General features: G+C 49.5%; 1 protein-coding gene and 1 long non-coding RNA gene across 10 annotated transcripts in view; one reads left to right on the forward strand and one right to left on the reverse strand.

Moving 5' to 3' along the window:
* ADCY10 (adenylate cyclase 10) overlaps positions 1–9,334 on the forward strand; it is a 74,667-nt gene extending 65,333 nt beyond the window's left edge. For 6 of the 9 annotated variants that reach the window (XM_019423651.2, XM_053909344.1, XM_019423679.2 and 3 more), the window contains 5 exons: positions 245–360; positions 1,294–1,411; positions 3,271–3,466; positions 7,840–8,028; positions 8,812–9,334. In XM_019423651.2, the coding sequence (XP_019279196.2) occupies positions 245–360; positions 1,294–1,411; positions 3,271–3,466; positions 7,840–8,028; positions 8,812–8,973 (781 nt within the window). In that variant the 3' untranslated portion in view covers positions 8,974–9,334. Of the gene's footprint in view, positions 1–244; positions 361–1,293; positions 1,412–3,270; positions 3,496–7,839; positions 8,029–8,811 lie in introns of those variants that run through there. The other 3 variants (XM_019423661.2, XM_053909345.1, XM_019423669.2) reach the window with 3 other exon arrangements.
* Positions 9,307–14,367, reverse strand: LOC109251802 (uncharacterized). Its single transcript, XR_002073711.2, has 2 exons — positions 12,872–14,367; positions 9,307–10,211 (listed from the first exon to the last, which is right to left on the reverse strand). It is a non-coding gene; the product is annotated as an uncharacterized LOC109251802 (long non-coding RNA).
* Positions 14,368–17,577: the final 3,210 nt, after the last annotated feature.

A 17,577-nucleotide genomic window follows, 5' to 3' on the forward strand; every position in this document is an offset into this window, starting at 1 on the left:
CAGAGAAGGGCAACCAGGACCGGAGGCTCCAGCCAACTTGGCCTGACTCTGGTGGCCCTGACGCAGGGGCCCGTGACAACAGTTTGAGCCAAGAGCCAATGTGAGATTTGGGAGTGGCTTTGAAATTTGCGAAAGGGCCGCATTTGGTCCGGAATTGCGGGCAGGATGAAGCCGAGCCCAGCGCTAAACTCCATCCTCTCCTCCCCAGCACCTCCTAATCTTTACCACCTTCCTTTGCCCACAGAAACAAACAATTGATCCAAGTGCTGGGGTGGCTGTGGGACCTTTCTATATCAGAAGAGCACATCTTCAGCAAGGCCTTTTTCTATTTCGTCTGCCTGGACCTCATGCTTTATTCCGGTAAGCGTGGCTTTGGAATCTACAAGAAATTGGGGTTTAACACGCGTGTTAGTGTGGTGTGGCCGCTCTCGGGGCTGGGGTCTCGAGCCCACTAGGATTCTGGCTGGAAAGACCTATCGGACAGGGAAGGGGAGAGGCCGGTGTAAGAGCTAGGAGCCATCTGGAAGGTGGAAGGATTGTGAAGGACCAGCAAGGAGGAGAATTTGGCCCAGAAGAACCTGACGGGTGTAAGTGGCCAGTTTAGTGTCAGATCACTTTACACACAAGTGGTAGTGACTGACAGTGTCTTACTAGAGTACTTGTTAGCAGAATATACGGACAGACGTCACGCTTTACGAGGAGCGTTGGATTGCCAATGGATCCGGGCACCGGTAGCTGCTCGGAGATTCGGAAAAGGAGCTCCACCGACGAGGCAGCCCTCAGTGTCCACAGTAAACCAGAGGGGCCGGCCTGGGCATTCGTTCCCCAACACGGGATTTTTTAAATCGAAAGGGATTTTTTTTAAATGTTTATTTTTGAGAGAGAGAGAGAGACAGAGAGTGAGCAGGGGAGGGAGGGGGAGACACAGAATCCGAAGCAGGCTCCAGGCTCTGAGGTGTCGGCACAGAGCCCGACGCGGGGCTCCAACTCACGAGCTGTGAGATCGTGCCCTGAGCCAGAAAGTTGGACGTTCAACCAAATAAGCCACCCAGGCGCCTCCATCACCGTGTGATTTTGAAAAGGGCTGTAGATATTGCTGCCAGCAAAGGAAGCATGGCAGGGGCGGGGCGGGCAGTGTGGTCACAAGGTTGTTGCAATCCACAGGACCGTCTGGCTTCATAAACAGAGATTAAGGCCTCTCCCCACAGTGGGGACGTCTCCTGGAAGCTACTAGGCCAGAACAGGACCACCCCCGCCCACCAGCAAAGCTCTCCTGTTTCTGTTTTTTTTTAGGCTTTGTTTATAAGACATTTGAAGAATGTTTGGAATTCATATACCAAAATGAAGACAACAGAATCCTCAAATTCCAAAGTGGAATCCTCCTGGGACTTTACTCGAGTATAGCTATCTGGTAACAATGTGTTGCACTCACTAAACTCCCACGTTTGAAAAATGTTGACTCCTTGAAGAAGGGGAGATTAACACACACAACATGCACACACACACACACACACACAGAAATGAAAGAAAAGAATTTATACTTTGTTGTACCTGAGAGATTGAAGGCATTGAAGGCGTGAGGGTAGATTTACACTGAAAGGCCCCTTGGGGATCATCTTGCCCTTAAGCAAGGCCGCCACGGGGCTGTAGTCAGTGCCACAAGCCTTTATTACCTACACACCATGGCGTGGTAATACAGAAAGGAAAAGAGTACTTGCTACTGAGGAGTGGTGGGGTGCGAGGGAGACTGATAAATAGCACCATTTGTGGGGCGCCTGGGGGGCTTAGTCAGTTAAGCCTCCACTCTTGGTTCCGCCTCAGGCGTGATCTCCCAGTTTGTGAGTTCGAGCCCCGCATCGGGCTCTGTGCTGACTGCGCGGAACCTGCTTGGGATTCGGTCTCCCTCTCTCTCGGCCCCTCCCCAGCTTGCTGTGTACCGCCCTCTCTGAAAAAAAAATAAATAAATAAACAACAAAAAAAATAGCACCACCTGCCCACACCCCTCCCCCCCACAGATGGAATTATATTGGAAAACATTGTTGATAGAACGGATATTGGAGGATGTGGCTTATGTCTGCAGGTATCTGCAGGCGGGTGGGCTTCCTAATGTTGAAGCCCAGGATTAGACTTGCCCACTCAGCAGGAGGCAGTTCTGGAAAACGGCAGTTCTCCCCCATCAAGAGCTTTCCACCCTGTGGCAGAGAGAAGCGCCACACAAAGCTCCTTTACGCGGGCCTCACTGCCCCTCAGGATGGGGAGGGTCGGGTGCCAAGCCACACCTGCCTACCTCCTACACTGCTGTCACCTCCTGACCACAACTGTGGCTGAACGCCTTTCACTCATGAAGTTTTCAACTCCGTAAACCTGCAGCTATGGTCGTACCTTCAAAGAAGTAGATCAACAACAAGGCTCCAGAACATTCATTAGATGACTTCCGCAGCCACTCCCAACATGCTACGTGCAGCCATGGTGTCCAGTGTTTATTTGGACTCTGCGATGAGTGAAATGAGCATCTGAAGACATTCCTGTCCAAAGCGCCACAGACTAGAGCAGTTCCAAATCTGAAAAGAGATCTATTCCGAAATTCCTTGGGAGACATTAAAATCTAAAAATCAATTGCCCTTACCAGTAAGAGTCCAAAGAAATTAAAGTTCAAAGTCAAATGACCTCGCCCGGGTGAATTAAAAATCCAAGGCATCTAAGGTCTGAAAGTCATCCTAGTTTCTTATTCGACTTTCTTTCGACAGCTGTGGCCTAGGCCTGTGCTTGTCACACGTTAGTGGGCACAGGAATCACCTGGAGAGCTTGTTAACACTTGTTAATGGATTCCTGGCCTCGTCCCAGTCCCCAGAGTGACTCAGCAGATGGGGGCTGGACCAGCGAGCCTGCATTTCTAAGCAGCATCCAGGTGACATGGATGTTCCCAGTCGGTGGCCCACACTTTGAGTAGTACTGGCCTAGGCCATCTCTCTCTGGAATTGGAGCAGTGTCTTCAAGCTCTAGAATTCATAGCTCCCAAGTGTTTGATGATCCTTTTAGAGTCCAAAGAGTTAAGTGCTTGCTAATATTAGCCGAGGGTTCCCGAGGAGTCTATTCATCACGAACCATCCAAACATTCTCTTCTTGCCCCGTTCCATAGCACATCGTTTCTCCTGGGGAGCAGGCGGTGGGCTCCAGGCCCAGGTCCCGGGAGCTGGGCCCGCAGGGAGACCCATTTCAGAACATTCCAAGGGCGCTACTGATTTGTCTTCTTCTTCTGTGCTGGCGCAGGTATGCCAGGCTTCAGGAATGGGACAACTTTCACATCTTTTCCAGTAGAGCTAAAAACCTAGTGCCAAGAAGAACCCCAACAGCTCTTTACTATGAAGGAATCAGTAGGTACATGGAAGGGCAAGTCCTCTACCTTCAAAAGCAGATTGAGGGGCAGTCTGAGAACGCTCAGGACAGTGGAGTCGAGCTGCTCAAGGTGAGCCAGTTTCCAGGATAAACCACTCCGTAAGTGGATTTCTGTCTACCTTCTCGTGAAAATTATTTTCTCTGATTCCAGAATTTATATATTTATTTAAAAAATTCTTTTTTAATGTTTACTTGTTTTTGAGAAAGAGAGAGAGAGCATGAGCAGGGGAGGGGCAGAGAGAGAGGGAGACACAGAATCGGAAGCAGGCCCCAGGCTCTGAGACATTAGCACAGAGCCTGGTGTGGGGCTCGAACTCACGAAAAGTTCGAGATCAGGACCTGAGCCGAAGTCGGACACTTAACCAACTGAGCCACCCAGGCGCCCCAGAATTTCTATGTTTATAGTATAGTTTTTTAAGGTAACTTCTTCCCCCCAAATTGGAAGGAAATACAAATTGCTCACAACCTTACTACTCAGAGGTAACCACTTTTTACAAAGAGAGACATCACTTTTCAAGTCTTTACTCTGTGTGTGCCCGTGCGCACATTTCCATTTTTAAAACATGCTATCAAATAAAATATATTGTGAATAATTTCCTGTCATTAAATTGTTTTCTACACCACGAGTTAAAAGGAAGCATAGTATTTTATCTTAAAGATAAAGTCTCCTAGATCTTGTTAGATGATATTGCCAAACTGTCCTTGGATAGAATTTTTTTGTAGTATTTTACGGCAGTTATTATGATAAACATCTTGGGAGGTTAAGTCTTTGCACATGGAAATTAAAAATATTCAGCTGATCCTGAATGTGTCTTTTAAGTTAACTTTTTTTAAAAAAAAATTTAATGTTTATTCTTGAGAGAGACAGAGTGTGAGTCGGGGAAGGGCAGAGAGAGAAGGAGACACAGAATCTGAATGGAGCAGGCTCCAGGCTCAGGACCTGAGCTGAAGTTGGACGCTCAACCGACTGAGCCACCCAGGTGCCCCTAAGTTAACTTCCTTTTTTTTTTTTTACACTTATTTACTTTTGAAAGACAGAACAGGACAGAGCACGAGTCGGGGGGGGGGGGGCAGAGAGATGGCGGGGTAACAAAGAATCCAAAGCAGGCTCCAGGCTCTAAGCTGTCAGCACAGAGCCCAACGCGGGGCTCGAACTCATGGACCGCGAGATCGTGACATGAGCCAAAGTCGGATGCTTAACCGACTGAGCCACCCAGGCTCATGTTAACTTCTTAAAAAAACAAAAACAAAAACTTTTAAAATGCGTTTTCAGGGGCGCCAGGGTGGCTCAGTCGGTTAAGCGTCCGACTTCGGCTCAGGTCACGATCTCGCGGTCCGTGAGTTCGAGCCCCGCGTCGGGCTCTGGGCTGACGGCTCAGAGCCTGGAGCCTGCTTCCGATTCTGTGTCTCCCTCTCTCTCTGCCCCTCCCCCGTTCATGCTCTGTCTGTCTCTGTCTCAAAAATAATAAAATAAACATTAAAAAAAATTTTTTTTAAATGCGTTTTCAGACACTTCAGTATAAGCATTACAGGACGTGCATATCTTCCACTCACCGAACAAACGTGTGTTGAGTGCAAAAACACATAAATAAATAACACTGGCCTCCTACCTGATAGGCAGTAACCACCAGATACTAGGCGCTGGGGTGTGAGGGGGGAGCAAATCACACCCGGTACCCGCCTCTCGGAGTTTACAGCCTCGGCTGGGCAAACCCTCCAAGGGAAGAAGGGCCAAATCTCCTGTTGACTTGACAATGTTTTGCCTTGTCCTCTTCAAAACTAAGCCCATGTGTATTAGTTTTCCATTGCCGGGCCCCCAGTTACCACAAACCTAACAGCTGAAATCACACAAACCTCTCATCGCACACGTGGGCAGGTCAGAAGTCTGGACAGGCTTGACAGGTTCTCTGCTTAGGGTCTTAGAAGGCTTTAAAATCAAGATGCTGACCAAACTACCTCTGGGTAGGGATCTTCCCTAGAGATCTCGGAAGATATCTGCTTGCAGGTTCCTTAAGGCTGTGAGCAGAATCCAGAGGCTGAAAATTTAGGAATGTCTCTGTTTCAGAGATGTCACAAATTTGTCAAAGCAAGGCATCCTGGGACTTCAAGGCGTCTTGAAGTACAGGTAGCTCATTTAATCCTCAGAACGTTGTTAGGAGGAAGTCTTCGATCTGCCCAGGTAGGAGCTGTGCTCACCAATCTCCCAGGCCCCGGGGTCTCCTCCTACAATTTGTTCACACTGCTTACCGACCCCTGCCTGAAATACTTAAAAGGTCATTGTCACCTCTGCTTAGAGGTACGCTCTCTTTGGATACAGAGCATGTATTTGTACTTCTGTTACATAAAGCATTCTGCTGGCTTCCATTCAGGGTATGGAGTTGCTTGGTTACCCAAAACATTATCTTGCTTTATGTGATTATTCTGCATTCTGTATTATTTACGGAATTACTATGTCTTCTGTAACTTCATGTGATTTGATAGAGTGTCTGGAGTTGAGAAAATGACTCATGAGAATCTCAACCAGGCGCCGAGCGTGGGGCTCAGTCTTAACGACCGTGAGATCATGCCCTGAGCCGAAATCAAGAGTTGGACGCTTAACTGACTGAGCCACCCAGGCATCCCTGTCACTATCACTTTCAAATATTGATCGAATACTAACAAAGGGGGCCACTTTTGGCCAGTCTGACATATGAAAGTCCAGGTAGATAAACTAGCAGATGATGAAAAGAAAGCACGTCTTTATTTAGTGAATAGTACAGTGATAAAACTCCTCTATCCCAAAGACAGTACAGGTGAACAATACAATAGGTACTTACCGGGTTCAGTAAAGATGAGAAAAACACGGTCTTTGTGCTCAAAAAGTTTGTGATTTATTTGACTTCGAAAAGGAGGTGGGGGGGAGGGTGGTGGAGGGAGCAGAGACAACACAGGAACACGAATGAGTGAAGCACAAGCTTGCGCGTATCTCCCACGGCACGCAGAATGATGCCTTGTTCACAGCAGGTGAGCATTTCTTAGATCAATAATTGATAGACTAAACAGACGCGTTAACAGGTCAGTCAGGAAAACCCAACGTTTTGATCCCATGTCTATCATATTGAAATAAAGGCGACAAAGCAATAAGACATTGTTTCGCTGAGCATCAGATTAGCAAAGACACGTGAGAAGACAGACTCCTACTCTGAAAGACTCCCATAAACTTTCCAGAGCACGTTCTGGCAAAATATCTTTAAACTACGCACGTTGGTTAATTCTCTTCCTGGGAATTATCCTAAGGAACTAATCAGATGACAAACAAAAATTTGTCTACAAAGATGTTGATCTCAGGTTTCTAGTAGTAAAAAACTAGGAGAAAATGAAAACTATATGCACTTCAAAAAGAAGATTGGTGGGGCGCCTGGGTGGCTCAGTCGGTTAAGTGTCTGACTTCGGCTCAGGTTATGATCTCGCGGTTTGTGAGTTTGAGCCCCGCATCAGGCTCTGTGCTGATGGCTCAGAGCCTGGAGCCTGTTTTGGATTCTGTGTCTCCCTGTCCCTCTGCCTCTCTCCCACTCATGCTCTGTATCTCAAAAATAAATAAAAACATTTAAAAAATTAAAAAAAAAAAGTTTGGTTAAGTCAGAAATGGCACATTTAAACATTGGGATATTTTACGTAAAAATTCTGAATTTCTGACTCTTCTTTTAAAAATTGGAGTACCTGGTGACTCCAAGCCCACATGCCGAAAGGACAGCTGTTGGCCGGAATTGAGAGGTGACACTTGTATAGGGCACATCTCTAGCATGACATAATCCCCTCTGCTCTTATCATGCTATAGCCAGCCTGCTTCTTTATGTTCCTTGCCTGACTCTTGTCAGCATTTGAATTTGTGAGCTCTGATGTAAAAGAATCATGTCACTGGAAAATGTTTATCGTGTGATACTAAATGAGAAAAAAAGTTGCCATACTATGTGATTAGTATGATCCCAATTGGGGGTATGATATGTGTGTGTGTGTGTGTGTGTGTGTGTGTGTGAGAGAGAGACAGAGAGACAGAGAGAGAGAAGTGGGAAAGCATGTACCTAAATGTTAAAAATATTTCTTTCCGGGTGCTAAGCTTATGGGTAATTCTTTTTTTTTCTTCCATTTTTTCCCCCTAAATTCTGAACAGTAACTTATATTGCTTTGGTAATAAAAAGAAAAGGTACTTTAAAAAAAAAAAAAAGCGCTTGCCGGAAAGGGTTAGTGAGCCCACCCATATCGCATGCTTGGTCCGGGTAGAACGCTGAAGCTACCCCACTTGACGCGTGTCACTTTGTGTCCACTACATCCTATGTAATGTCTCTGTAATACGCTTTTTCATTTGATCGCTTCAATCTTTGAAACGTTCCCACATCATCCGTGGAGAAAAAATCGTTGCGGCCAAGGACGCTTTCTGATTCTGATATGCTGGTTTTCCTTTAGAACTTGGAGAGTCTGGTGACCCAGAATACCACTGGCCCTGTCTTCTACCCGAGGCTTTACCACCTGATGGCCTACGTCTGTATACTCATGGGAGACGGCCAGAACTGTGACCTGTTCCTGAACACAGCCTTACGGCTCTCTGAAACACAGGGGAATGTTCTGGAGAAATGCTGGCTGAACATGAGCAAAGTACGTACCACCGGCCAGCAGATGGCGTGGGGATGCCCACCCTTCCAAGGAAGCCCCAGAAGCCTACCGCCTCGTTAGCTTTCCCCAAGCACGGAAGGCCATCACGGGCCTTTCTGGACTCTTCCTAAAAGGGGCGATAGATCCGTAGCTCAGGTGTGTGTGCCTCCTCGTCCCCTTGGAGCTCCCCTGGAACCTCCCTCGCGTTCACATCTGCTTTGGCAAGATCTCCGCCCCTTCTCTGCAGCCCTCACCGCTTGCTTTCCACTGGGTGTTAATGTTGCTACGCAGGTCTCTCCTCCCCCTTGAGAACGTGAACTCTTCGAAGGCGAACATCACGCGTAGCATCCAGCCCAGCGCCTTGTACTCAGCACTTGTTGAATAAGCGAATGGGCCTATACTTCCGTGTGTTTATTTAGAGTCACGTGTCAGTAGCCTAGTCTGGGGGGCAAAATTCATCATTTGTCTGTGGGTTCATGTGGCTTAAAAGCACAAGGACCTGGGGGCGCCCGAGTGGCCGAGTCAGTTGAGCGTCTGGCTCTTGATTTTGGCTCAGGTCATGATCTCACAGTTTGTGGGAGCACGGAGCCCGCTGGGATTCTCTGCCCCTCCCCCATGTGCACATGCATTTTCTCTCTCTCTCTCTCTCTCTCTCTCTCTCTGAAAATAAGTAAATAAACATTAAAAAAAAGTTCAAGGACCCTGGACCAGTTCTGGTACCAGACCGGGCTTGGTCACGTAAGTCGGGGAGCGCTGATTAATTCTTCACGCTTTCTCTCCTCTCAGGAATGGTGGTACTCAGACTCCGAGTTCATGGACGACCAATGGCTTCAAACAGTCTCGAATCTCCCCTCCTGGGAAAAAATTGTATCGGGCAAGGTAAACATGCAGGATATTCAAAAAAACAAATTCCTGATGAGGGTTAACATCCTGGACAATCCTTTCTAACCTTTCGTGAAAAAGAACAAAGATTTCAGTAAGGCTCCCTCTCTTGCGATGATCCATTATTAACCTTTCTCTGGAACCAGCACCCTCCAGGTTCCTGCGTATTCTCTGCCATTCCAGACACAGAGGCAGACGCTCCGGGTTCTTCTTTCTTTTTCTGGAGGGTCAGAAAGGGTCAGCGGCCGCATGCTTACTTTCTCCCAGCTTTGCCCAAACTGTACCTGCCTTTCATTTTTCAACTCGACCTGTTCATTTCAGCCCAGGCAAAATGTGTGTCCTGTGGGAAAAAATGAATATCAAAATGGTTCATGCAGCGACAGATACATTTCTAGTTACTCTATTAAACTGAAAATGTTTATTTTTACGTGTCCAGTTGTCCCATCTTTTGTACGTCGCACGGCATATGGCAAATGGCAAATGCTTTTCACGGTCTGTAAGGGCAAGATTTGAAAAGACACATTTTGGGGGCGCCTGGGTGGCTCAGTCGGTTAAGCACCTGACTTCGGCTCAGGTCATGATGTCAGGTTTCATGGGTTCGAGCCCCGCGTCGGGCTCTGGGCTGACAGCTCAGAGCCTGGAGCCTGCTTTGGATTCTGTGACTCCCTCTCTCTCTCTTCCTTCCCCCACCCCGGCGCTCATGCTCTGTCTCTCTCCGTCTCTCAAAAAATAAATAAACATTAAAAATATATATATAAAAAAAGAAAAGACACATATTCGTAGCGCCTGACGGCAGCTTCCAAGCCCTTCTAACCACACGCATCAAGTATCTGTGGAGATACAATTTTTAAAGTTGAGATAATAGTACTTTCGCTGTGGGTACGCTTACGTGCTTAGAGTTAGTTTGCTTTATTTCAGAGAGTAATAGCATTCAATTTCACTTCCCAGATGTTGGAGATTGTGCCCCAGAGCCACCTGCAGTCACTCTCTCTGGGCAGACAGAAGCAGTCTTGGTGGCAGTTTGTGCCTCGGAGGGGACAAGTGGAGTCCATGGAGACTCAGCCACCTCCACCCTGCCACAGCTCCCTCGTGCTGCCTCATTTCATGGGCCCCCATGGTCATCTCAGGCAGGTGCACCCGGATTTTCGTGTGTCGATTCCAGGCCTCTTCTGATCCCAGAAGGGGGTTCTTCTGATGGCATCGACGTGTCCTCCTTTCACACACACCTCGCCGTCTCATAGTGATTTCCATAGGCGGTGCCACCATTAACGGGCGTTTCTTTAATAGACCAGTATTTTGTCGTCCTGCAAAAAAAGGCAAAGCCATGTGTTTTTCGTCCTGGTACCATAACTGCGTTCCACAAAGGAGGCTAGGCCCAGAGGTCCGGTGGCCTGACGGAGTGGGGACAGCAGCCCAGGAAAATGCGAGCATTAAGTTCCAGCATGAGCTCTGCCACACACATACTTTGTTCCTGTGGCTTGTCCCGTAACCTCCCTATTTCAGTGCACGGGTGTGGGTACTGGATAGAATAACGAAGGCAAAAAGGTGTTGAAGATGACAACGTGCCACACAAGTAAAATTAGCATGAGATGACTGGTTTTAAAAACAAACACGGCAGGGGCGCCTGGGTGCCTCAGTCAGTTAAGCATCTGACTTGATTTTGACTCAGGTCATGATCTCACAGTTTCTTGCGTTTGAGCCCCACTGAGCCGGCTTGGGATTCTCCCTCTCTCTCTGCCCCTCCCCTGCTCCCACGCCCTGCCTCTCTCGAAATAAATGAAAATGAAATAAACACATCAAATAGCGAACCTCACGTAAGGGTCATCCCCTTCAAAGCTGCTATTCTGCGACTTGCATACATCCTTGCTTTCTAATGACCTTCATTATTTTGTATATCACTTATCCATTCCCATATTTACTCCTCTGACCAACCTGTTGTGTTTTTTTTTTAACGTTTATTTATTTTTGAGAGAGAGAGAGAGAGAGAGAGAGAGAGACAGAGCTCGAGAGGGGAAGGGCCAGAGAGAGAGAGGGAGACACAGATTCAGAAGCAGGCTCCAGGCTCTGAGCCATTAGCACAGAGCCCGATGCAGGGCTCGAACTCACGAACCTCAGGATCATGACCTTAGCCGAAGTCAGACGCTTAACCGACTGAGCCACCCAGGTGCCCTGACCTGTCTTGACTAATCACCGAGTACCAGGAACGGATTCAGTAGCGGAGGTTGCGATACGGAGACCGAAAAGACCAGTTCTTGGCCTGGGCAAGCTCACGGACATTCCGGAGGAAGGCACACGGGTAAAGCTGGTGTAGCTGCTGTTCGGGGATTAGACGAGGGCCAGGTGGAGGGGAGCAGCACACACAAAAGCCAGCCGGCTGAGAAGGCTTAGGGGAACTGCCTGAGAAAGGAAGTCATTTTGGTTACACGGTCCCTCCCTGGAGTGGGTGGAGGGCAAGTGGGGGTATAGGAGAGCCTGGGCGAGCACAGGCGGGGACAGGCGTGAGCCCCGCCGTGGCCAACAGAAAACAGGTGTGTGACTCCAGCTTATGGGAGATGTAGGCCAAGCGTCGGGTGGCGGGGGTGGGGGGCATTCTGCAGAGGCTGTGCTGTCCCGGAGGTGAGTCTGTCTTCCTCCCTGCCCCTCGTCAAGTTCCAGGCTCTCGGCCTCACGCCTTAGAAGCACTTCTGCTTCTGAGGTGCTCGTGCCTTCCAGGGGCATCGCTGGAGGAAGTAGATTCGACTGAGACTTCTTTTCAGAAGACACGGAAGCCGTGAAGGCTTCGGGAACAGAGAGGAACGGAGAAGTGATGCTCTATCCCGTGTTATTAAACATGAGCCTTTGAAGCCTCCCGCACCAGGGTATGAACTCCTGGAGGGCAGGGGCTCGGCCCACATTCAGACCGCGTGCCTGGGCAGACAGCGCTCGGAAAGCGCTGGCAAACTGGTGAATGTGTTAACATTTTCACTTGATCATCTCGAGTTCATTCCTCCAGGCCCCCTGAGGAGTAGGAACCTAGTATTTACTGAATGTGTGAACTATGTGGACCCTCGTGGAGATTAACAAAATTTCCGTGACATCGACCGCACGGGCCCGGCTCTGTGCTGCCGCTGCAAGGACCGATGAGAACCAGCCGGCACGGAGGTGACACGTGCGGGCCTGGGACATCACCGCACTGGATCTCCACCCTGCCAGTTGCTAGCCTTGGCAAGTTATTCAACCTGTTTTGTGTGTCAGTTCCGTTGTTTTACTTTTCTTTTTAACATTTTTTTTTTAAGTTTATTTTTTGAGGGGCACCTGGGTGGCTCAGTCGGTTGGGCGTCCGACCTCGGCTCGGGTCATGATCTCGCGGTTCGTGGGTTCGAATTCAGGTAAGGCACTCAGAATTCTGCAGAAGGAACAAGCAGGCAATGAAAATGCAGAGTTATGAAGCGGGCCGCATAGGGTTTGTGGGAGAACAAAATGGGGAGGCACGCACCCTAGCATGGCTTTACAAGTTTCTAGGAAGCTTCCTGGAAGAAGACATAGGACTTTTCCAGGTGGGGGCCTGGTATTCGGTGCTGGAGAGGTTTTGGAAGCCATGGTCCTCCCACTTGGTCTGAACGAGCTCCACTGAGTGGAGGTGGGGGAGGGAGGGGGGGAATGATGATGTGGGAGGCAGGGGGTTGCTTTTCGGGGCTAAAGGCCTCCTGGACCAGACAGCCTGGGGGCTGGGACCTTATCCTGCAGGAGGGAAGGTGCAGCAGAGATGGAGATAAGGTCTTTGATTTGAGAGGAGGCAGATCGCACTGAACTCAGAGACTGGCCTCTCAAGGAGGGTGCTCAAAAATCACAAATACACAGGGAGAAGCCCAGTAAACTGGGAACTGGGAAGGGCCAGGCACTCGCATCTTCTAGCAGTTGCTAGATGGACTATTACATCACCCCCTCTCGCCTCCGCCCCAGCCCCCAGCTCCCCCAGGATCACCTGCTCGTGACCCAGCTTCCCATCGGTCGGTCGGGGGCGCTGGTCACTGTTCCTCCCGAGTCTTCTCTCTCCAGCCCCTGCCGGTCCCTGTATCTGCCAAAGCCCTTTCACACTCTCCCTGACCCTCAGGCCCCCCTGACCATCTGCTTTCCCACTGCCGCTGAAAATCCAATTGGTCATCTGTGACTGAGCAACTCCAACAGCCACGCAAGGCACTCCCCTTCCGGTTTCAGATTGCGGTTCCCCCACCGGTGGGCGGGGTGAGTTTGCTAACCTGCACACATCCCCGTTTGCTACTGCTCTGTCCCCTGTGTAAAACCCGATTTGCCTTCAGGACAACATCCCAGTTTCTTAACCAGGCTCTCAAGGCCTGGCTCCCCGCCAAATCCAATGCTGTAATCACGCTGGCCTCTCTCTCTCTCTCTCTCTCTCTCTCTCCCACCCTAAACCTCTGGGCTCTTCTTCCCAGCTGGAACAGCCTTCACCAGTCTTCTGTGAGCATGTGTGCACAGCTAACCAAAGGCCTGCCGGCCCCCTCACGGTCTACCCCAGCACTGTGCAACAGAACTTTCTGCGAGGCAGGAACGCCCTATCTCTGCACTGTCCAGTACTGTCCCACGCCACAGGGAGCCACCGAGCGCTTGAAGTGTGGTTAGTGTGACCGTGGATCTGAGTTTTAAGTCTGATTTCATCTCACGTCATTTAAATGTAAATGGCCGCATGCGGCCACTGGCCGCCACCGTAATTTCGTTGACCTTAAAAATGCCAAAGCAGAACCCCCAAAGGTTGAACTGGGACGTTTCTATAGCAAAGAATGGTAGCAGCTTGGATCAGAGGGGAGAAGAGAAAATGTATCAGGCTGGATCGCCTACACCTCTCATCCATATGTATTTCTCCAACTAATGTGATTCCAGGACGTCCAGCTGGTGCTTAACAACACATTTGATGTCGGTCTAGTGCCCAGGGCGCACGCTGGCGAGGCCGCTTTGTAATGCTGTCCTCCTTCCTATCATCCCCCGGCCTCCAGGGGAAGGGATTGCATTTTGCAAGGACTTTGATGCATGCCTGCTGACAGGGAGGAGAAGGCACGGAGGGCAGTCCTGGAAGAGCCATAATCTAAAAGCCTGAAATGAATCGAAATAGACAAAACCTACAATAGGAATGCAGATCGTTCGGTTTCTCTCATGGTACTTTTTTGTTTCTTTCTTTTTTTTTTAGACAGGACATGGAAGGAGGCCAGTTATTTCTAGCCAGGTGTGAGCTCTCTTCCTGTTTCCTTCTCTCCCACGGGCTTTCTTCTCTCTGGTGCAACCTCACTGGGCCAACACGAAGTCATTAGCTCAGCTTCCTCTCCGAGAGCCTGGCGTGTCCTGAGGTGTCCTGTGTCAGAGGGATTCAGGCTGCGCCGTCTGCCTTGCGAGCTCTGTTCCAGGATGCGGTGCTGTTCCACAAGCTTGGACCCCGGAGCTCGGCTGGGCTGCCTGGGCGCAGGGACACAGGGCACACCCGTGTGGCCCGCAGACATTTTACATTCTTCGGGACGAAAATCCTTGAGCAGGCTTTTCAGAAACATTTCTCCCTCTGGCAGAGCAACTATCTTCAGGAATCGCTAACGCAGAGCAAAGGCCGGGGCTTTTACTCAGACAGGAACGTCCAGACATGTTATAAACAAACCCTCTGGGGTTCTGCTGGGCCAGCAAGAGCCAAGGGCAGGGTTTTGCACAATGTTCCACATTCCTCGGGGGCTGTTGTACATTCTAAGAGATTCCCCTCAACATAAATTAAAAATTTATGTTTCTTTTATCTAGTTGAAAGAAACTATGATTTCAAAAAAAAAAAAAAAAAACGAGGGGCGCCTGGGTGGCTCATTCGGTTTAGCGTCCGACTTCAGCTCAGGTCACCATCTCGCGGTCCGTGAGTTCAAGCCCAGCGTCGGGCTCTGGGCTGATGGCTCAGGGCCTGGAGCCTGCTTTCGATTCTGTGTCTCCATCTCTCTCTGCCCCTCCCCCGTTCATGCTCTGTCTCTCTCTGTCTCAAAAATAAATAAACGTTAAAAAAAAAAAAAAAAGATTATGCAAAGCCGGAGAAAGAACCAAGAATGGGTCTAGATTCAAAACTCCGTGTCCTTGGAGTCCGTATCAAGGAGAAGGCAAACCTCAGACCTTCAGCAAGCTGGCCTTGGCTTTGCCCTGTCCCCCAGTGCCTCAGCAGAAAGGGATTCGGGTTCAGAATCACCCCAAATGTGTCAGGCACACAGCGCTGGAGGGCGGGGCTCCAATGCCAATGTGGGAAGATTAAACCTGCCAGACTTCCTCGTCCCAATTGTAGAGATTTAAAAAAAAAAAACAAAAAACCCAGCCCCTTCCTTACGGTCAGGAGCCCTGCAAACCGGTCCACAAGGTCTGTGAGGAACCGACAATCCAACCCAAATCGGAGCCAAGAAGGGACAATAGTTAAACATCCTGTTTGCGGGAGGAAACAGGCTGGAAGAGGCAGCCCCTCTGGGAGCTCGAACGGCTCGTTTCCTTCCTCGTAAACACAGCCGGGGCCCCCTCTGGGTGCTGGGGGTCCCGCCCGCCTCCCGCCCTCAGTTGTTCCCACAGCTCCAGCCGGTGGCCCTTCTGCCAGTCCCCGATGGCTTTCAGAAGGATGTGACAGGGAGGTGAGCTTGAAAGCCACCGTCGTGACCCTCAGACATCAGGTCCCCCTGCCAGGGGGCCGGGAGGATGCGTCTCGTCCCGCGCTGCGTCTCCGTAGCTGCAAATAATTTACCTTCGCCTTTTTTTTTTTTCAGTAGTTCCTAACACGTGACAATTACAGTACCACTTGGGATGGACAGAAACAGGACAACTAGAGACAATCGAAACATCCACAAAGTCAGAAGTGGTTTCAAATACGGCACATGGGGGGGCCTGGGTGGCTCAGTCGGTTAAGCGTCCGACTTCGGCTCAGGTCATGATCTCGCGGTCCGTGAGTTCGAGCCCCGCGTCGGGCTCTGTGCTGCTGACAGCTCGGAGCCTGGAGCCCGTTTCGGATTCTGTGTCTCCCTCTCTCTCTGCCCCTCCCCTGCTCATGCTCTCTCTCTCTCAAAAACAAACATTAAAAAAAAATTTAAATACGGCACATCTATCCAAGGGAAGGCCCCATGGGTGTTAATGGCTAATGGTCTGGTTCTTTCCTTCCTCCCACAGAAGCCTGACAGTGCTGAGGGAGAGAACTGCAGGGTACTAGGCTCCTGTCTGTGAAACAGGCAGGGAAGTCTTTACCAGAGCCACGTTTGGACCCTCACTTGAAGAAACCATTTGTAAGATGCCATTTCTGAGACGGGGAAATTTGAGTATTAGATGACATCAAGGAACTGTTGAAATGCGTTTTTTAAAAAAATGCTTCTGGGGCGGCTGGGGGGCTCAGGTGGTTAAGCAACCAACTCTCGATTTTGGCTCAGGTCACGGTCTCATGGTCGTGAGATTGAGCCCCATTTTAGGCTCCGTGCTGAGCAAGGAGCCTGATTAAGACTCTCTCTCCGTCTTCCTCTTTCACAGTCTCATTCTCTAAAATAAAATAAAAATTAAAAAAAAAAATGTTTCTGTTAAATGTGACAAGGTATTATGGTTATGTAAGAAAACGTACATATTTTTATTTCTTTTTTTCTTAAGTTTATTTTGAGAGCAAGAGAACACGAGCAGGGAAAGGGCAGAGAGGAGAGAGAGAATTTCAAGCAGGCTTTGCACCATCAGCTCAGAGCCCAACGCGGGGCTCGAACTCATAAACCGTGAGATCGTGACCTTGAGCCAGAGTCAAGAGTCGGACGCTTAACCGACTGAGCCACCAGGTGCCCCGTAAATGTACGTATTTTTACAAGATGCCCATCAAAGAATGTAGGGGTGAGCTGACATGTTTTGGGATTTGTTTTAATTCGGAAAAGAGGAAAAAGCCAAAAGGGGTGGATGAGGCAATCGCTGAGGATGGGCTTTACTGTTCTCTTTTGTGCCTGTTTGAAATTCTTTATGCCACGATCTTGAATATACGGGAAAAACGTGTCTGCGTGGGAACCTGCCATGAAACAGGTGGTCAGTTCCTTATGCCACCTCCACCAACACTACAAATGCCACTTTCCTCCTCCGTGAGGTTGCCCCTCAGCTTCCATGGACAGTCGGGAGGATGACATCATCCGGTTCCTAAATCCAAGCTGGTTAGCACTAGAATCGCCCAGAAGGATCGGGAGGGAGCCTTCAGCATCAAGGGGGTAAGAGCGTGAGGTCTCCTCTTTGGGTACCGCCCAAGCAGCTCACCCGGGCCGTGGCCGCCCTCAGAAGTCACCTATCTGGTTGGCAGGTTCCCTGTGCGGCTCGGAGGCCAGCGCCTCGGCTGGCGGGACCGCCCGAGGGTTCAGTTCCCACTGGGGCGGAACCCGCAGAACACCTGCGAGTTTCCATTACTCGCAGGAACTTCCACGGTAATTTACTAAATTAATAAATCGCAGGAAATCCATGCTTATTAGTAAGACGTTACTTGTGACACCGCTCTCAACAGGCTGTCCCCATATAGTTTTCCAAACTGAGGTTCAGGCCCCTGGGCCTCCAGCAACGGCTTAACCACCTCCCTCACTGCACCCCCACCCGGCTCGTAAGGAACACAGAAAACTATTTCAGGCACACAGCACACTTATTTGAATAAGGAAGAGATCTTTTTTTTTTTTTTTTCTT

This window comes from Panthera pardus, unplaced genomic scaffold (genome assembly GCF_024362965.1).
Source record: "Panthera pardus isolate Hobbes unplaced genomic scaffold, ASM2436296v1 HiC_scaffold_21, whole genome shotgun sequence".
Lineage (NCBI taxonomy): Eukaryota > Metazoa > Chordata > Mammalia > Carnivora > Felidae > Panthera > Panthera pardus.